A 17912-nucleotide genomic window follows, 5' to 3' on the forward strand; every position below is an offset into this window, starting at 1 on the left:
CGATGGGGCTCAAACCTCACAGTGCATGGCGTGTGGCAGGGTATGCTTCCTCCCTTCCTCCGCCCGCTGAGTGAACAGGTTCTGAGCCTGTGCTGAGAACTAACGCCCTCCTCTGGGGCTCTGTCCGGACAGAGGTGCTGGGGTGCTTCTGAGACGTCGTCTGTCACAGTACTGGGGAGCTGGGTGGCACCAAGGATGTTTGCCTAGAGTTCTGCACAAATTTTAGGTAATCCAAATGTTTCAGTTCAGTTCAGTCGCTCAGTTGTGTCCGACTCTTTGCAGCCCCATGAATCACAGCACACCAGGCCTCCTTGTCCATCACTAACTCCTGGAGTTTAAAACTCATGTGCATCAAGTCGGTGATGCCATCCAGCCAATCTCATCCTTTGTCGTCCCCTTCTCCCCCTGCCCCCAATTCCTCCCAGCATCAGGGCCTTTTCCAATGAGTCAAGTCTTTGCATGAGGTGGCCAAAGTATTAGAGTTTCAGCTTTAGCATCATTCCTTCCAGTGAACACCCAGGGCTGATCTCCTTTAGAATCCAAATGTTTACCTGGGTGCAAACTTGTTTAGAATTCTCTGAGCCTAGAGCCTTTCTCCATTTTACACGAAACAATCCTTTGCATGCCCTTAGTGACCTCTGAAAATGTTGCTTCTGCTCCTTTGCCCACCTGGATCTCCTGCTCTTTCCATTGCCTTTATTTAAAAAATACATATATATATTTATTTGGCCGTGCTGGGTTGTAACACGGGTAGTTGTAACACGCAGGCTCTTTAGTTTTGGTATGTACTCTCTCGCTTGCAACATGTGGGATCTAGTTCCCTGAGCAGGGATCAAACCAGGCCCCTTGCACTGGGAGCACGGAGTCTTAGCCACTGGGCCACCAGGGAGGTCTCAGTTGCCTTTCTCAAAGGTTCAGGGTGGTTTCCAGTATTCCCACCCTACGTGAAACCAGGTGTAAGTGCAGGTAATGCCTGAATTTTTCCATAGTAAAATCCATAGCATATTTTTAAAAAACAAATTACTTTATTGAGGGATCATTTACATGATAGGATTCACCCATTTTAAATGCAGTGATTTTTTTAAGAAACTTACAGTAAGTATTAGTAAACAGTACCACAGCCCAGTTTTAGAACATTTCCGTCCCCCAGAAAGCTCACCACTGTTTCTCATCCCTGAGACAACCAGTGATCCACTTCCCACCTCTTTCAATTTGTCTTTCGGGGACATGAAACGCATTGTAATTTTTTTTTAAGTCTTTTTTTTTTTTTTTAATTTGTTAAAACATTCTGGTGTTTTAAAAATTTTTTTGTTGGAGTATAGTTGATTTACAATGTTGTGTTAGTTTCAGGTGTACAGCAAAGACAATATTCTGTTTTATGTTTTGGTTTTTTGGCTGTGAGGCAGGTGGGGATCTTAGCTGGCTGAACAGGGATCACACTTGCACCTCCTGTGTTGGAAGGCAAGGTCTTAACCCCTGGATCACCAGGGAAGTCCCGAAACACGTTGTATTTTGTCATTAAATAACTTTCCTTTTATTTTAGTCTTTATATCATATGTATGGCATTATATTACGTTAAAACATGTAGGTCAGAATTGTTGATATATGGCAGAAACCAACACAATATTGTAATTATCCTTCAATTATAAATAAATAAAGGAAAAAAACTGCAAAAAAAAAATGTACTGATCTCTTTTGAGTCTGGGGGAGATGGTCCAAACATTTGTCAGGAAAGGGGGCTTCTGAGTGTGCTGGGGCTGGCACATAGCCAGCCGAAGGAAAAGAGTTCCCTTTGTCACCGGCCTTCAATCCAGTCCCTCCCCTATCTCTCCATGGCCTTAGGACCCTCCAAGGCCAGAGCATTCCCTGGTGCCCTGCTAGGGTTGATGTCTTTGCTGAAGTCACGCCGATTGCAAGAGGGGATTGCTCCACCATGTGTGGTCATACTTCCTGCCCCCTGCTAGCCGGCCTCGTGAGTAATTTCTGTCCATTTCCCCTCCCACAGGGACTTCCTTCCCCGAGGTTCAGGAATCGTCACTCGGCGGCCTCTCATCCTGCAGCTCATCTTCTCAAAAACAGGTATGGTGGGGCGGCTGGCAGCCCAGACAGGAAATGAGCGTGGTGGCTGTGCCTCGTGGGAGCCAGGGGCTTCCGAGGTGTCCTAGGAGGCCGTTTGGGTCTGCATTCCCCTTTTCCCAGTGGGCAGGGAAGTTGGAGCACGGTTCATGGAACACCTCCACCCACCCCGAGCATCAGCTGTGACTAGGCTGCCAGGTGCCACATTTTTTGCTCTATCGTAGATGACACGTTCTTGCTGGACACTTTCAAAATCAATAGCAGACACTGTGACACGTCAGCCTGAAAGGCTTTGGTGTACTCCCTTTGCAATAAAGACATCCTCTTGCACTCACAGAACCACACCCAAGAGAAGTCATCATTTCTGCATGTTCCCTTACCCCAGTCCATACCCATGTTGTCAGTTGTACTCCAGATATCTTCCCTGGCTGGTTCTACAACTGCTGGGATCAATGCCATGCTGCCTTTCATTGTCCTGTCTACTCTTTTCATGCGAGCAGCATTCTCGCCACTTCTTAATCTTGTTTTCCCACTATTTCTTTTTGAATTACAGCACTGACTTTAGGGAGAGACCTGGCCTGTTGCATATAGAATGGCCCACATGTAGACTTTTTTTCTATCCCCCACCTCTGTTCTTCCTACACAAGTCTGATATGACATGGGCATGTCTCCCAGCATGAAACCCACCTAGCTTCCTTGTAAAAGCATCTCAGGTCAGAGGCTGGAAGGGGTGAAAAGGGCCATTGGAGGTGGGACCTCTCTTCTCTCCAGAGCCCCCCAGAGTCTTCCCTACTGACCTGGAATGTCAGCCACAGCTGGTTCAGCACTTGGGGTGCCAGCGTCACCACAGGCTGTGTTAAACACCCCCACTCTGGGGAGGCAGCTGATATATCCCCATTTTACAGATGGGGAAACTGAGGTTTAACCACCTGCCTTTCTGGTGGGCGCCAGAGCTGGGATGGGCACCCAGGCAGGTTCAGACCTCAGGCTCCACAGCTCAGCTGACCCTAGTCCCGCCCTCTCATTTTCATTCACCCAATCCATCTGCAGGAGGGTGTGACACTAGTGAGAGACGGCAACAGATTGGTCCAGTGGCAAGCCAATTGGTTGCCTCCTCTGGGTTCAAGTGTCCAGTCAGCTGTGCCAGGAAGGCCAGTGACAGAGCCTGGATTGTGAGATGTCAGTGGGATCCGAGTCACATAGGGCTTGGCGCATTGGGTTTCTGTTGCACATTCACTGGGTTGGTGGACGAGGGTGGTGAGAATCTGCATTTTCAATGAGTTTCCAGGTCATGCTGATGCTTTTGGCCTCTGCCTACTCTGGGAAAACCTCTGCCCTGGTTTGTCAGGGCTGAGAGCTAATACTGCCCAGGTTCAAACCCTGGCGCTATAGCTTACTGGCTGGCTGGCCCCTGGGGAGGGAGTGCCACTCACAGCTGTGCTTCCTGTCTGGACAGTGAAAATAATAATAGTCCTGCCTTTGTCAGTTGCTGTGAAGACCGTGCTATTCAATACACGTATAGCCTGTAGAACAGTGCCAGGCACACTGCAGGCCCTTGCCATGAGGTGCCATCCCAGTGGCTTTGGCATAGCTTGCTGGGAGAACAGGTTGGCTGGCTTCCTGCACTGGAAGGTCACAGGCTTTGTCGTGGCAGGAGGGCTCTCCCATCACCTCCCCAGTGACTGTCACCCAACAGTGGTCCAGGGAGCACTGGGCTGCCTGCCACAAGCTGGTCCCAGGCTGGGGCACAGGGGTGAGTAGGACCAGGGCTGCTGCCACCACCTGTCGCCTTTCCTCTGTTTTTTAATGTAATTAAATGATTTATTTCTTCTTGGCTGTGCTGAGTCTTCATTGCTGCGAGGGCTTTTCTCTAGTTGCAGCAGGCAGGGCTGCTCTCTAGTTGTGGTGCCCCGGCTTCTCATCATGGCCTCTCTTGTGTAGCACGAGCTCTAGGGTGTGTGGGCTTCAGTAGTTGCCTCACTCAGGCTTCAGTAGTTGTACTTGCAGTTTCTGGAGCACAGGCTCAATAGTTGTGGTACACGGGCTTAGCTGCCCCGCAGCATGTGAGATCTTCCTGGACCAGGGATCGAACCTGTGTCCCCTGCATTGGCAGGCGAGTTCTTCACCACTGCGCCACCAGGAAAGCCCTGTCACCTTCCCTCTTGATGCTCCTGTTAGTGCTGGCGGTCAGTGCGGGGGGACCCTTGGGTGGGGACCAAGGGGGAGACACAGAGGCATGGCCCTCCCCGGATGAAAGTGTGTGTGGTGGTGGTGAAGGGAGTCTCGCAGAACTTCTCTGACAGGAGGTGATGTGTGAGCTCAGACTGACAGGTGCTTGGGGGTGTGTTGGGGAATGGGAACTCTGCTTCACAGCAGAGAGGGGTTGCTTGTGCAGACCCTGAGGCAGCGATGCCCATTGTGGCTGGCTGGAGGAACTGAAGATTCCTTCTAGTGGCGGGGAGGAAAGAGAAGCATGTGACAAATGACAGTCTTGGGAGAGCACACATGTGCCCGCAGCCTGATCCGGGGTGATGCTGAAATCGCCATTCCCGTCGTCAGGCTTCACAGAGAAGGGCCCTGAGGCCCCTTGCCTGAGGACACACAGGGAAGCTGTCTTGAAAGCCCAGTTGCGAGCTCATTCTTAGGGAGGGTTTGACCAGATCCTGTGGCCACAGGTAGAGAAGAGACCACAGGGACCACCAGCTCTGGGGCAGGGGTCCCAGGAAGGGATGGGTGGGAGCCATGGAGATGAAGACACTGGCGGATCCTGTTGGGCTTGGGAAGAGAGATCCGGGGTGTCCCACCTGGGCATGCTCCTTTCTGTGTCCCAGCTTGCATACTCCACCCCCATCCCCATCTGACCATGGCATTCAAAGTCTCTTAATGCAGATGTGAGCTAGGCCTCAGACAGATGCCAGGGAAGCAGTGTGAGCACTCTGAGGGGCCCGGCTGACCCTGAGCTCAGCCTTTTGGGTACGACAGACATGGGGTTGCTGTGGCCAGGCTGAGAGGGGAGAGCACAGGGGATTGTGGGAGGGTGTATCAGGCATTGGGCTTCCTTGGTGGCTCAGTGGTGAAGAATCCATTTGTCAACGCAGGAGTCAACGAGTTCCATCCTTGGATTGGGAAGATCCTGTAGAGGAGGAGATGGCAACCCATTCCAGTATTCTTGCCTGAGAAATCCTGTGGACAGAGGAGCCTGGTGGGCTACAGTCCGTGGGGTCACAGAGAGTCGGACACAACTGAGTGACTAAACAACAACAGCAATATCAGGCGCTGGATCTGCTTTGAGCCAGGGCTTGGGGAGAACGTTCCAGGCAGGGCAGCAGTTGTGTTGTGAAGCTGTGAGGGGCCGGGAGGCAGGTGTGGTGAGAAATCTGGACACTGGGAACCTGAGTGGCATTCAGGGTGTGCAGAGACTGGCTCAGCCCACTGGCTGACTTGTGGAGGAGGGCCAGGCAGAGGCAGGAGGGCAGGTGGGGAGGCCGGGGGGGTGGCGAGCCTGCTGCCGGGGAGAGGTGTTGGGGCCCGGGCCAGGGTGTTGCTGTGGGGGCAAGGGCAGAGTCTAGAGTGACCTCGAGGTGGGGAGCCCAGGTCCCTGGACTGGGGAGACACCTTACCACTAGGGAGGAGGCTGAGTGCAGTGCGGGACGTGGTAGTGGCCTTTAGAGATTCCTGGGGGCCACACAGGGCTGCGTGGCTCCCCGAGATGAAAGTTTTGTTCAGCTGGTTCTCAGAGACAGGACTCCAGAGCCAGGCTGCCACCCCTTCTTGTCTGGGCCCTTCAGGCAAGTGGCTTCCCTCTCTGTGCCTCAGCCTTCTTATCTGTAGGGTGATAGTGGTGACTGCCTTGGGACCCTGACACCCCATGAGACTGGTGTGGCCATCGCCTCTTCTGGGGTCTGAAGTTCCTGGCACTATAAGGTTCTAATCCTCTGACTCCTGGGACTCCCCTGGTGGTCCAGTGGTTAAGACTGCACGTTTCCATTGCTTCTGGGCCTTTTGGCTAAGATCAAGTGAAGACTCTTGCTTCCTTCCACTGCAGGGAGCACGGGTTTGGCCCCTAGTCCGGAAACTGAGATTCCGCATGCCACGCGGCCTGGCCAAGGATAAGAACGAAAAACGAATTCTCTGACTCTTGCAGCGCACAGATGCGCCCTACTTCTCCTGGTCCACACTGGTCTCAGTGAGCCGTTATTTTAATGGGCTTAGTTTAAAAATTACCTCAGACCGCAGCCACCAGGAAGTTCAGTGGCTCGTGGGTGAACCCTGCTTCTCCTTGCGAACCGCCTCTGGACCTTGTAAACCCTGAGCGCTGGGGACTGTTCTTGTGTGGAATGTGCCCAATCAGGGCCTCCAGAACCTTCCGTCCCAGCTCTGACCTTGGCCGCTGCTCATCGGAGCCAGAGAGATGTCAGGGCTTGACTCTTGGCCTCCTTCTTGAGGCTTCTTGGCCCCCTTGGGACCACGCCGGCCTCTGAAACCTCACTTCCTCCTGGTGCCACAGTCTTGCTCCTCTTCCTCCAGACCAGCTCAATTGTTTCCGCCTCTGGACCTTCCCCCTCATTGCAAGCCCTGCCTGGAACACCCTGCCTCCTCCCCGTCCTCCGCGGGTGAGCCTCACCCCCAGGCCCCACCCCAGTCACTGCTGCCTTAGTTATTGTGCAGCGTATGTTGTGAGGCAGCGTCCTGTTTGCCCGGTTTCTTTTTTTGTTGTTGTTTTGAAAGGTTTGTCTATTTGTTTTATTTGTTATTTTTTGGCTGTGCTGTGTGCAGGCTTTCTCTTGTTGCTGAGCACAGGCTCTAGAGTGCGCAGGCTTCAATAGCTGCGGCTCTCAGGCCCTAGAGCACAGGCTCAGTAGCTTGGCTCTTGGGTTCTAGAGTGCGCAGGCTTCAGTAGCTCGGCTCTTGGGCCCTAGAGCACAGGCTCAGTAGCTGCAGCTCTCGGGCTCTGGAACACAGGCTCAGTAGCTGCAGCTCTCGGGCTCTGGAACACAGGCTCAGTAGCTGCGGCTCTCGGGTTCTAGAGCACAGGCTCAGTAGCTGCGGCTCTTGGGCCCTAAAGCACAGGCTCAGTAGCTGCAGCTCTCGGGCTCTGGAACACAGGCTCAGTAGCTGCGGCTCTCGGGTTCTAGAGCACAGGCTCAGTAGTTGCGGCACCCAGGCTTAGTTGTCCCATGGCATGTGAAATCTTCCTGGACCAGGGATCGAACCCGTGTTCCCCGCATTGGCAAGCAGATTCTTAACCCCTGGACCACCAGGGAAGTCCTCATACTCTCTTGACGGTCTGTCTCTCCACCTCAACATGAGCTCTGCCAGAGCAGGGATGCTGACCTGCTTTGTCCATCACTCTTCCCCCCGACCCCGCGTAGGGTCTGGCACCCAGGAGGTGCTCCATCAGCCCGGGACTGGTGCCTAACCTCGCCCTAAGGGCTGCTGCTGTGCTCTTTCTCCGGTGGGAGAGCGTCCTTAACTGTGTGTGCATTTCCCCACCTACCCTGGCCGCAGCAGGGCTCTTTCTATAAAGCCTGTAGACCCTGCAGCAGTCAGGGCATGACCTTGTGTCTTCAGGTGGAAAACAAGCTGGGAGCTGATGAGGGTCAGGATGGTAGCCTGGGGCTGTCACCTTCTGCTGCTGCTAAGTTGCTTCAGTGTCCGACTCTTTGTGACCCCATGGACTGAAGCATGCCAGGCTCCTCTGTCCATGGAATTCTCCAGGCACAAATACTGGAGTGGGTTGCCATGTCCTTCTCCAGAGGATCTTCCCTACCCAGGGATCGAACTCGCGTCTCCTATGTCTCCTGAATTGGCAGGCAGGTTCTTTACCACTAGCTCCACCTAGGAAGCTCCAAGGGCTTCTCCAGGTACATTTGTTTTTTTTTCTCCCACATCAACAAGCAGTTCTCCAGTTCTTTTATTTTTTTTTAGTTCTCCAGTTCTTAGTAGACTCTTATCCGGTGTCCTCCGGTTTAACTCAGTTCTTTTTTTCTTTTCTAAGTCTTTATTGAATTTGTTATAACATTGCTTCTGTTTTATGTTTTGTTTTTTTTGATGGGGAGGCATGTAGGATCTTGGCTCCCTGACTAGGGATTGAACCCCCCCTCCCCGGCATTGAAAGGTGAAATCTTATCCACTGGACCTTCATGGAAATCTGCAATTTAACTCAGTTATGACACTCCCTCCCTGGAAGTAGCATCACATCCCGCCGGTTAACGGCTCAGTCCCACCAGACTGTCCCCTCGTCCCCGCTTCCAGTGCCAACCCCAAGTCCATGCTGTCACCTGTGTTTCTGACCTACTGACTATAGATCAGAGGTTCCAGCGCCCCTCCTTGGGTTTGATCAGTTTCCTGTAGAACTCAAAACATTTTACTCCCAGAAGGGACAGAGGGAATTGCTGCATGAGGCAAGGTGTGGGGTAGGGGCAGAGATTCCTCACCCTGTCTGAGCTCATACTCTCTCTCTCCCTGCGCCTGCTCCCCAACCTGGAAGCTCTCTGAATGCCATCCTTTTGGGGTTTTATGGAAGACATCAGAATGGTTGATGAAATCGATCCCATTAGTGCTTCAACCTCCAGCCCCCGTCCTCTTCCCAGAGGTCAAAGGATGGGACTAAAGATTCCAACCTTGTTGTTTTTTTGTTTTTGTTTTTTTAATTTTTATTTATTGACTGTACCATGTGGCTTGTAGGATCTTAGTTCCCTGACCAGGGATTGAACCCTTGCCCCTTGCATTGGAAACTCAGATTCCTAACTCCTGGACCACCAGGGAAGTCCCTGTCCTGTGACACTGTGGGGACCCCAAGTGATGTGATGATGCCTGAGGGGCTTTGGCTGTTTTGCTTGTCTTTTTAATATTTTATGAAGTTTTAGCATACCATATTCTTTTTTTTTTTTTTAGCATACCATATTCTTAAAGATATACAGTAAATTCTTTTTTCTTGTCATACATCTCTCCTAAATTTTTCTCCTTTCGTTTTTTTTCTATATCCTTGATCTTTTTTTTTTGGCCACAGCACTCGGCTTGTGAGATCTTAGTTCCCAGACCAGGGATCAAACCCACCTCCCCTGCAGGGGAAGCTCGGAGTCTTAACCACTGGACCACCAGGGAAGTCCCTGTCCTGTTTCACTGTGGGAAAATTGTGGTGTTAAATTTATTTTTGAAAGATTTTATCAAATTTTAGCATCCCATAGTCTTAAAGACATATACTAAATGCTTTTTTCTTTATCACACATCTCTCCTGTCTTTTTCATCTTCTCTCTATACCCTAGATCTTCCTATACCACTTGGCTTGTGGGATCTTAGTTCCCAGACTAGGGATCAAACCCAAGCCCCCTGCAGTGGAAGCTCAGAGTCTTAATTGCTGGACCACCGGGGAAGTTCCCACTTCATGATTCTTAAGCAATGCCAATCCCTCGAGGGCATCATCTCAAGGGGTGTGCCTGGGGGATGCCCGAGGTGGGGGATTGGCTGCTGAACACAGTGGGGACCCACGTGGGAGTCACGGAGAAGGGAATGCTGTCTTAGGCTCTGGCACTTAATGCTTTGCAGCAGGCCGCTCAGTGATTAAGTTTTAAGCCGTTACTATGCACTGGGTGCCAGGGAGAGCAGAGACCGGAACCGAGTCGCTCGCAGTCCCCTCTTGCAGCTCAGGCCCCTCCCGCAGCTCTGGCTTTAGGAGGGGACACAGAGCAGGTGGTGTGTCCCCATGAGGAGCACCTTGGAGGGCCGGGTGCTGGCGCTGCTAGAGCCCAGGTGGGCCTCCCCGAGCAGCTTGACCTGAAGGAAACAGTGAACAAGTCCTGGGCAGAGGGCTGGACCTGCTCCTTGGAGAAAAACTGCAAGTGCATTCACAGACCCCACAGGACGCAGGAGGCTGGCCCCTCGTCGTCCAGCAGCTCGACGGCTGGACGAGGACTCTTCCTGCTGTATTCCAGGCCTGGCACCTGATCCCACATGCCTGGCCCTCCTGCCAGGGAAGCGCTGCAGGGCTGCGGTGGATGGGTGGCCGTTGGGGCTGTCAAAATGTTATGGCAGAGGCCAGGGACCCAAGGGACTGGCGGTCTTATCTGAGCATGAGGAAGGGACGGTTTGAAATGGCTGCAGCCGCTGTGGGGACAGAGGGACCACCTCTGTAGGAAGGACCGGGGATCAAAGCAGGCAGAGCCCTGGCGGTGGCCAGGGTGGCAAAAATTTTCTCCAGCATCCAAGCATTTACAGAGCTGTGGAGCCGCAGGCTGAGCACTCTGCCAGTTTGTTCTTTTTAAAAAAATTGTTTGGCCACATCACTCTGCATGTAGGACCTTAGTTCCCTGGACAGGGATTGAACCCATGTCCCCTGCATTGGAAGTGCGGTGTCTTAACTACTGGGCTGCCAGGGACATCCCTACCTGCATCATATCTTAACTATCCTCATGGGGAAACTGAGGCACAGAGGGGCACCCTGGCCAGTGGGGACACCCCCATGCTTTCTCCCCCTTCCCCCTAGACCCCACTGGGTCCAGAGCCTCCTCAGGGCATGGGGGAAGGTCTTCATTTCAGAGAGATGAGGTGGATACCATCTCTTCCCATCCCCTCTAGGAGGCCCCTCGTGGTATGTTGGGACTCTTGGCTGAGCTCCCCAACCAAGCACCTGCTGTGACTTGCTTGTGCCAAGCCTATCTCCCCCATCAGACCAGGCTCCTGGCTCTGGGTTGGGCCTGTGTTGATAAGAAGTGCACTGGGAAGACGGCAGGTGACCCCACCAGACCCTGTTCCTGTCCAGCCTCCTGGGTGTCCCACTTGGTGGCCATGGGGGCGCTGGGCCACCTCCCGGAAGCTGAGGCAGGGGCTGCGGTGCCCTCCAGCAGCCATTTTGGTTGTGCATGTAGTTGCAGAGCGCCTCCTGTGTGCTCAGAGCCCTGTGCCCGGGACGCAGAACAACACAGGTCCAGGTCCCTGCCCTGTAGGTTGACCTCCTCCTGAGGATCAGAGGAAATGCACAGGCTGACAAGGTCCACCATATTAGAAGGTGGTGGGTACTTGGAGGATCCTAAGGAAGGGAAAGGGGAAAGAAACTGAGGAGGTTTGTCATTTTACTTGGGAGTGGGAGAAGATGAACACTTAAGCAGAAACCTGAAGGAGGAGAGGAAGGGACCCGTACGCGTGTCTGCAGGCAGAGAGAAGAGCCAGTGCAAAGGCCCTGAGGCAGGGATTCAAGGGCTTGGAGTGAGAAACCACGCCCATGGGGCTGGAGGGGCGTGAGTTGAGATTAGAAGCTGGGGGAGGAACCTTAGTAGGGCTCTGTGGTGCTGGTGAAGACTGGGTCTTATTGGGGTGAGGTGGGAGCTGGGGAAGATTTCAAGGAGAGGTGGCCGGGGTCTGGCTTTAAGAGGGTCAGTGCTCGGGGTGGGTGGGGAAGCATGATTGTAGGAGCTTTCTTACCTTGGTCTGATGCCGGAGTCTGGCACATGGTCCTCAAGTGACGAGGAACCCAGGGAGAGGAGGCAGGTGGTGAGGGATGGGCCTGGCTGACTCCTGGACCTTCCACTTGGGCACAGAGGGTATGATTTCTGCTGTCCACTGACCTCGTGTGGAAGATGTCATGGCTTTTCAGTACATCTCCTGCTCATCTTTGACTCGCACAAGGGGCTGGCAGAAGGGAAGGCTGCCAGCACCTACTGGGTCCCCTAAAAAGAACCCAGGATGACCTGGCTCTGACAGGAGAGAAGGTCCAAAATGCAGGATGGCGTGCCCGGTGGCGTGGAGTCAGGAAAGGCTCCCTGGAAGAGGCAGCAGGCAGGCAGGCCCTGGAGGAGGAGGAAGTGAGCTGCAGCAGGCCTGGCAGGGCAGAGGTTTTGCAAGGGACAGCGCCTGTGTCCTGGTCCCCAACCCTGTTCCATCCTGCATCCCCCTGCCCTCCTGGAAGGGAGAGGTGTATCTTGCGAATGCTGAGCCCTCGGCCTTGAGCGGGAAGAGAACTGAGGTTTGCTCTGGGGGTTGGAGGACCGTTCCATTTTTGGAGGTGGCTGCAGGAAGAGCAGCCGAGAGTAGCCGAGTATTTCCTCCTGTTCCCGTGGAGGGCTGTCCTTGGGAACTGGGTCAGCTGATGGGGGTGGGGTGGTTGATGCCGCACCCTCCAACCAGTGTCCTCAGCGCCCTGCTCCCCAGTGACCAGTGTCCATATTGATCTGAGCCCACAGAGTCCCCCGACCCCTGCAACGGAGGTTAGAGAGGTGAAGAGTCTGCCTGTGGCCTCACGAAGCCCACGTGACTTGAGAGCCACTGCCTGAAGACAGATTATCCGAGCTCCAAATCCCGACTCCACTGGTGAACTTGAGCCAGCTTGCTTCACCCGCCTCTGGCCTCAGTTTTCCCATCTGTGATATGGGCATCATGGAGATGCCTACCTGCTAAGCTGCTGATTTGTGACGAGCAAATGGGACCACAGACGGGGCCTGGCCAGAGCAAGCAAGCGTTTGTTAGGTGACAGATGGAATGACAGGCCTCCTTGTACTCGTGACTTTCTGCTGTGTTATGCCTCCGGGCAGAGATTCTCGACCTGCCCGGCCTTTCTCTGTTGCGGGGCTCTTTCTCCATTCTTTGTTCTGATGCAGCTGTAGCTATATCTGTGCTGATATTTGTGTAGCCAGGTCTCCTCCTGGTGGACATGGAGGCTATTTCCAGTTTTTTACACTGAGAAGCAGTGCACATGTTCGCATCTCTGTCATGAACTAGCTCTTTAGGCTGTTTACCAGCCAAACTTACTTCCCTCTTTGTAGCATCACTCGCAGGAGCCGTGATCTCTGGGCCTAGAAAGTTCCCCTGCTCCAACATTTACTATGAAATTCAGACACATGGAAAAGTCAGGAATTGCACAGTGAACACCCATCAACTCAGCACGTGTGTCCTGCAGTAAAAGTTTTTTTTTTCTTCCTGCTTTACCCACGTCTCTGCTTTGGATTTCTCTACCTTGATGACAGGACCAGCACTATTATCAGTCAGTTTTTTAAAAAAAATATATATTGATTTTATTTATTTATTTATTGGGCTGCAGCGCGTGGGATCTTCATTTGGGGCGTGTGGGCTCAGTTGTCCCGAGGCATGTGGGATCTTGGTTCCTCAACCAGGGATTGTACCCGAGTTCCCTGCTCTGGAAGGCGGGTTCTTAACCACTGGACCACCAAGGAAACTCCTCTGCTGCTGCTGCTGCTAAGTCGCTTCAGTCGTGTCCGACTCTGTGCGACCCCGTAGACGGCAGCCCACCAGGTTTCCCCGTCCCTGGGGTTCTCCAGGCAAGCACACTGGAGTGGGTTGCCATTTCCTTCTCCAATGCATGAAAGTGAAAAGTGAAAGTGAAGTCGCTTAGTCGCGTCCGACTCTAGTGACCCCATGGACTGCAGCCTACGAGGGTCCTCCGTCAATGGGATTTTCTAAGCAAAAGTACTGGAGTGGAGTGCCATTGCCTTCTCCAGGAAACTCCTCTAGTTACTTCTTTATTTCCCTTCATCTCAGTGTCAATAATGGCTTTCAGTCGCCTCGGGCTTAGAAGGTCTGAAGAGGCCAGAAAGCATTTCTTCTGAGAGGGTCGTGTCTAAGGGCCCCATGAACAGCCAGGAAGGAAGGAAGGACAGCGAGAAGGGCTTTGGTGAGGCCAGCCGTGGTGCGGGTGCCTTGGGGAAGGAGAATGGTGAGTCCCAGGGACACGCGCCGGGGATCTCGCTACCCTGGAGGGCGCTGGCGGCTTAGCATCCCACCAGGGCAGCGGCTTTAAACTGTGACCCACACGAGGGAGGTTCTGTGTCATCACCCAGGACTATCTCATGTATAACACCGGAGCAAAAGCTTCATCAGTCATCCATCCCTGCGTTCCAAGGGATGCAGGTTGATAAAGAATAATTGCTGGTCACACCCAGCTGTTGGATGCTGGGTTTTGTGGGGCTTTTTATTTTTGTTTTACTTGTAATATGTCATGGCTTAAACCATGTAGTTCTGCAAAATGCTTCATGAGCTTGTGCATTCCACAGTCAGCATTTTTGCCACTTCTGCACCTTGTGGAGTACCCGGGGTCTGGGGGGGAGCGCCGTCTGTAGGAGGGCCTCCCTCGAATACCTGTCAAAGGAATGAATCCATTGCTCCCCAGTTTCCTGGAGGGCCTGTGACTGAGTCTTCACTTTCTCTACTTGACAAAGCTCTTTTCCCAGGAGGCCATCTAGTTCCCCCCAGCCACCCACAGCAAGACTTCTCTTTCTCACTTGGAGCATCTTTCTTCCCTTTTCAGAATATGCCGAGTTTTTGCACTGCAAGTCCAGAAAGTTTACAGACTTTGAGGAAGTCCGACAGGAGATCGAAGCGGAGACTGACAGGGTCACGGGGACGAACAAAGGCATCTCCCCAGTGCCCATTAACCTGCGGATCTACTCGCCACACGGTGGGAAGCAGAGACCCCCACCGGGCCGGGGGGCTGGCGGTGGGCCAGTCACGGGTCGGGGCAGCCTCGCTCTCATGAAGAACACGCCCCCTCCTGGTGTTCCTCACACATACACAGAGCCCTCTTGATCCACATCTGATAGGAACGTGGTATGGGGAAATCGACCTCGGCTCCAAGAAAAACAGCAGGCCAGGGAGACTGTCGGGAGTGGTGGGGCCCGGGGCGAATTAACTGCAGCACGTATATTCCTGTTAAGGGAGTAACCACAGCTTGGCTCCCCAGTAAATCTAGTCCACCCAGTGATGCCAGTCCAAGGCAGCCAGGTCTTCTGGTTCCTCAAGAGGAGGCAGAAAGCCAGATTTTTCTGCATAAGGTCCAGATTTTAAAACTGCATCGTGTAAACAGAACAGGCAACCTGTAGCCACACACAGCCTTTGACTCAGCAGTGTGGGCTGCTGACTCGAATGGCGTTTGATGAATATTCCAGCCGACTCTTAACACCTCAGTATGGGTTCTTTGTGATTTATTTATTTATTTTTTGTATATGAACTTTTATTTATCTTATTTTAAAATTTTTGGCCACACCCCACAGCATGTGGGACCTTAGTTCCCCAGCCAGGGATCGAACCCTGCTGTGCCCCCTGCATTGGAGGGGTGGAGTTCTAACCACTGGACCCTCAGGGAAGTCCCTGTGATGAGTTTTTTAATATACTTATTTTCAAATAAATGATCCCTGTACAGGATGCATATTCAAATTTATAAAAAAGGTATATCCAGCAAAAATCTACCCTACTTTCAAAATTAAAGATGCCTTTCATGTTCTTCAAATGATATACAGTGCATACGTAGTCAGTTATGAATATGTGGGTACATCACATATGTGTGTTTCGCCACTTTTACTCAAATCATAGCCCGACAGAAAAGTCACTGGTGTCTCTCTTCTTGTATGAGTGCGTCTCAGAACGCGTTTTTATTTTTTTGGCCGCACCACATAGTATGTGGGCATGCGGCATTTTAATCACCAACCAGGAATCGAACCCATACCCCCTGCGTTGGGAGCACAGAGTCTTAACCACCGAGCCACCAGGGTAGTCCCTCAGAGTGTGTTTCTTACCAGAGAATCTTCTTTTTTGCTTTTAATAATTCCTTGATATTGACTAAATCAGTGTGCTCATGATACACATGCAAACTTATTTAACCTTTGAGAGCGATTCCAGTCTACACATGCAAGTATCCAGATTTAAAATCGTATCACTGAGAATAATTATAAATGGGGCATAACCTTTAAAGATTGTGAATCACTGTGTTATATGCCTGAAACTCATAGAGTATTGTACTTTAGCAATACTTCAATAAGAAAAAAATAATATAGTGACTTCATTAAAATAAAAACAACTAGGACTTCCCTGATGGTCCAGTGGCTAAGACTCCGAGCTCCCAGTGCAGGGGTCCCAGGTTCGATCCCTGGTTGGGGAACTAGATCCCACATGCTGCAACTAAGACCCAACGCAGTCAAATAAATATTTTAAAACAAAACAAAACTGTCTCAGTGAAATAGAGTACAGAGAGAGTGTCCATAGGATGGGACCCTAGGAGGGAGTTATCAAGTCAAGTGATCCAGTTGAAACACAGGAATAATCCTGTGCCTGATGCCCAGCACTGGGGGAGGCAGGCCAGGTCTCTCCAGGGTTATGCATGCCTCCCCTGCTCCCGGCTCTTGATGGCCTCTCTCTCTGATTTCCCCTGTAGTGTTGAACCTGACCCTCATCGACCTCCCAGGCATCACAAAGGTGCCTGTGGGGGACCAGCCCCAGGATATCGAGTACCAGATCAAGGACATGATCTTGCAGTTCATCAGCCGGGAAAGCAGCCTCATCCTTGCTGTCACCCCCGCCAACATGGACCTGGCCAACTCAGACGCCCTAAAGCTGGCCAAGGAGGTCGATCCTCAAGGTACCTGCCAAGCCCCGTGGCAGCAGCTCCCTCTTTCCCACACTTCTCAGCATATCGACTTGCCCCACATTCTCAACTCTGCATCAGTGGTGATCTCTTTGGCTCACAGTTTACCCCAGAAAAGGCCTGGGATACTGCATTTCCCATAAGGGCCAGGTGTTCTAGAAGGGTGTCCACTGGCAGGCCAGTGTGTGGCGGGCAGCATTCCCCCTTGGCAAGTTGGTCCTTGCTTTGCCTGCACAGAGAGCTAGTGTGGGGAGTTGGGTGTAGGAAGAATGCAGGCCTCTTTGGGCACAGATGGGAGTCCCAATCCCACTTTGAGAAGTTGTTCTTCCCCCTTGAGGCTTGGTCCCTCCTGTTGAAATAAGAACTGCAGTCCTGACTTAGAGAGCTGCCGAGAGGACCGAGGGTCTCTGCATCAGTGCTCAGGGGCTGGCGGGAAAGGTGAAAGGAGGACGAGTTAGTGAAGCCAGTGGGGCAATAGGGAGTGATGGAGGCTTGGGCACCTCTGGGCCATCTCTGGCTCCGGGCATTCGTTCAGTAAATGTCAGGTTAAGCCCTGGCTGTGTGCCGGGATCTGTTACGGTCTTGGGGACCCTGCAGGGGACAGAGTTGACAGGGAGCCCTGCCACCAGTGGGAGCGACAGACTCCAACAAGGAAATACGCGCGTGGGATGACTTCAGGCAGCGGCAAGCATGGGGAGCAAACGGAGCCCATTCAGAGAGGCTTGAACGTCCAGGACACAGTGGGAAGGCCGGTGTGGCTGGAGCAGAGTGAGCTAAAGGACAAGGTGGGGCTGGTGCTGGGAGCAGCTGGGCCAGTCTTTGGGCTTTGGGTCTTTGGGCTGCGGTGGGGAGTTGGGTGTATTCTGACAGTGGTGGGGGTTAGCAGAGTCTGACACACACACAGGTACATTTTCCGAATTGTCTGCCGACTGCTTGAATCCCACAGCATTCTGGAAGCAGTTAGGGACCAGTGAGGAGCTGGGGGAGACAGGCTCTGTGGCCTCATGCTCCCTAGTTCACAGGCGTGGAACACGGTCAGTGAAGGTGGCTCCTTTTTTGCCCTGGACCGCGAGCTCCTCAAAGCTCAGGGCTCTGCCAGCTCTGCCCCCACAGTCATCGAGGTTCACTTTCCTGGGAGGGCACCCCCTACCCATAGCCCCCCAGGCCTTCCTGTCCCCCGAGTCCAATACCAGACATGGATGTGACTATGTCCTGATCAGAGGATAGAGGCTGAACAGGCAGTGAGGAAGTAGGGGTGAAAATGGTTAAGCATCATTTGTGAACTTGTTGCTGACCTTCTTCCGGAAAAAAAGTAGCTGTCTAACTTTGAAAGTATTCATGATAGTTACCCCTAAATGGCACCATTGTGAAACATCAGACCCTAAACTGTGACAGTTCCTCTCCCCCTGCAGATGCTGGTGGCCCCACTTGGCAAACATTCTTTCAGAGTTTGTTCTTCCACGTCAAAGTG

General features: G+C 52.6%; 1 protein-coding gene across 16 annotated transcripts in view; it reads left to right on the forward strand.

Moving 5' to 3' along the window:
• The window catches only part of DNM2 (dynamin 2), an 89981-nt gene that overhangs the window by 29359 nt on the left and 42710 nt on the right, over positions 1–17912 (forward strand). For 15 of the 16 annotated variants that reach the window (XM_061422181.1, XM_061422172.1, XM_061422166.1 and 12 more), the window contains exons 2-4: positions 2006–2079; positions 14333–14482; positions 16232–16435. In XM_061422181.1, the coding sequence (XP_061278165.1) occupies positions 2006–2079; positions 14333–14482; positions 16232–16435 (428 nt within the window). The remainder of the gene's footprint in view (positions 1–2005; positions 2080–14332; positions 14483–16231; positions 16436–17912) is intronic. The other variant, XM_061422180.1, reaches the window with a different exon arrangement.

The sequence above is a fragment of the Bos javanicus genome, chromosome 7, assembly GCF_032452875.1.
Source record: "Bos javanicus breed banteng chromosome 7, ARS-OSU_banteng_1.0, whole genome shotgun sequence".
NCBI classification, from domain to species: domain Eukaryota; kingdom Metazoa; phylum Chordata; class Mammalia; order Artiodactyla; family Bovidae; genus Bos; species Bos javanicus.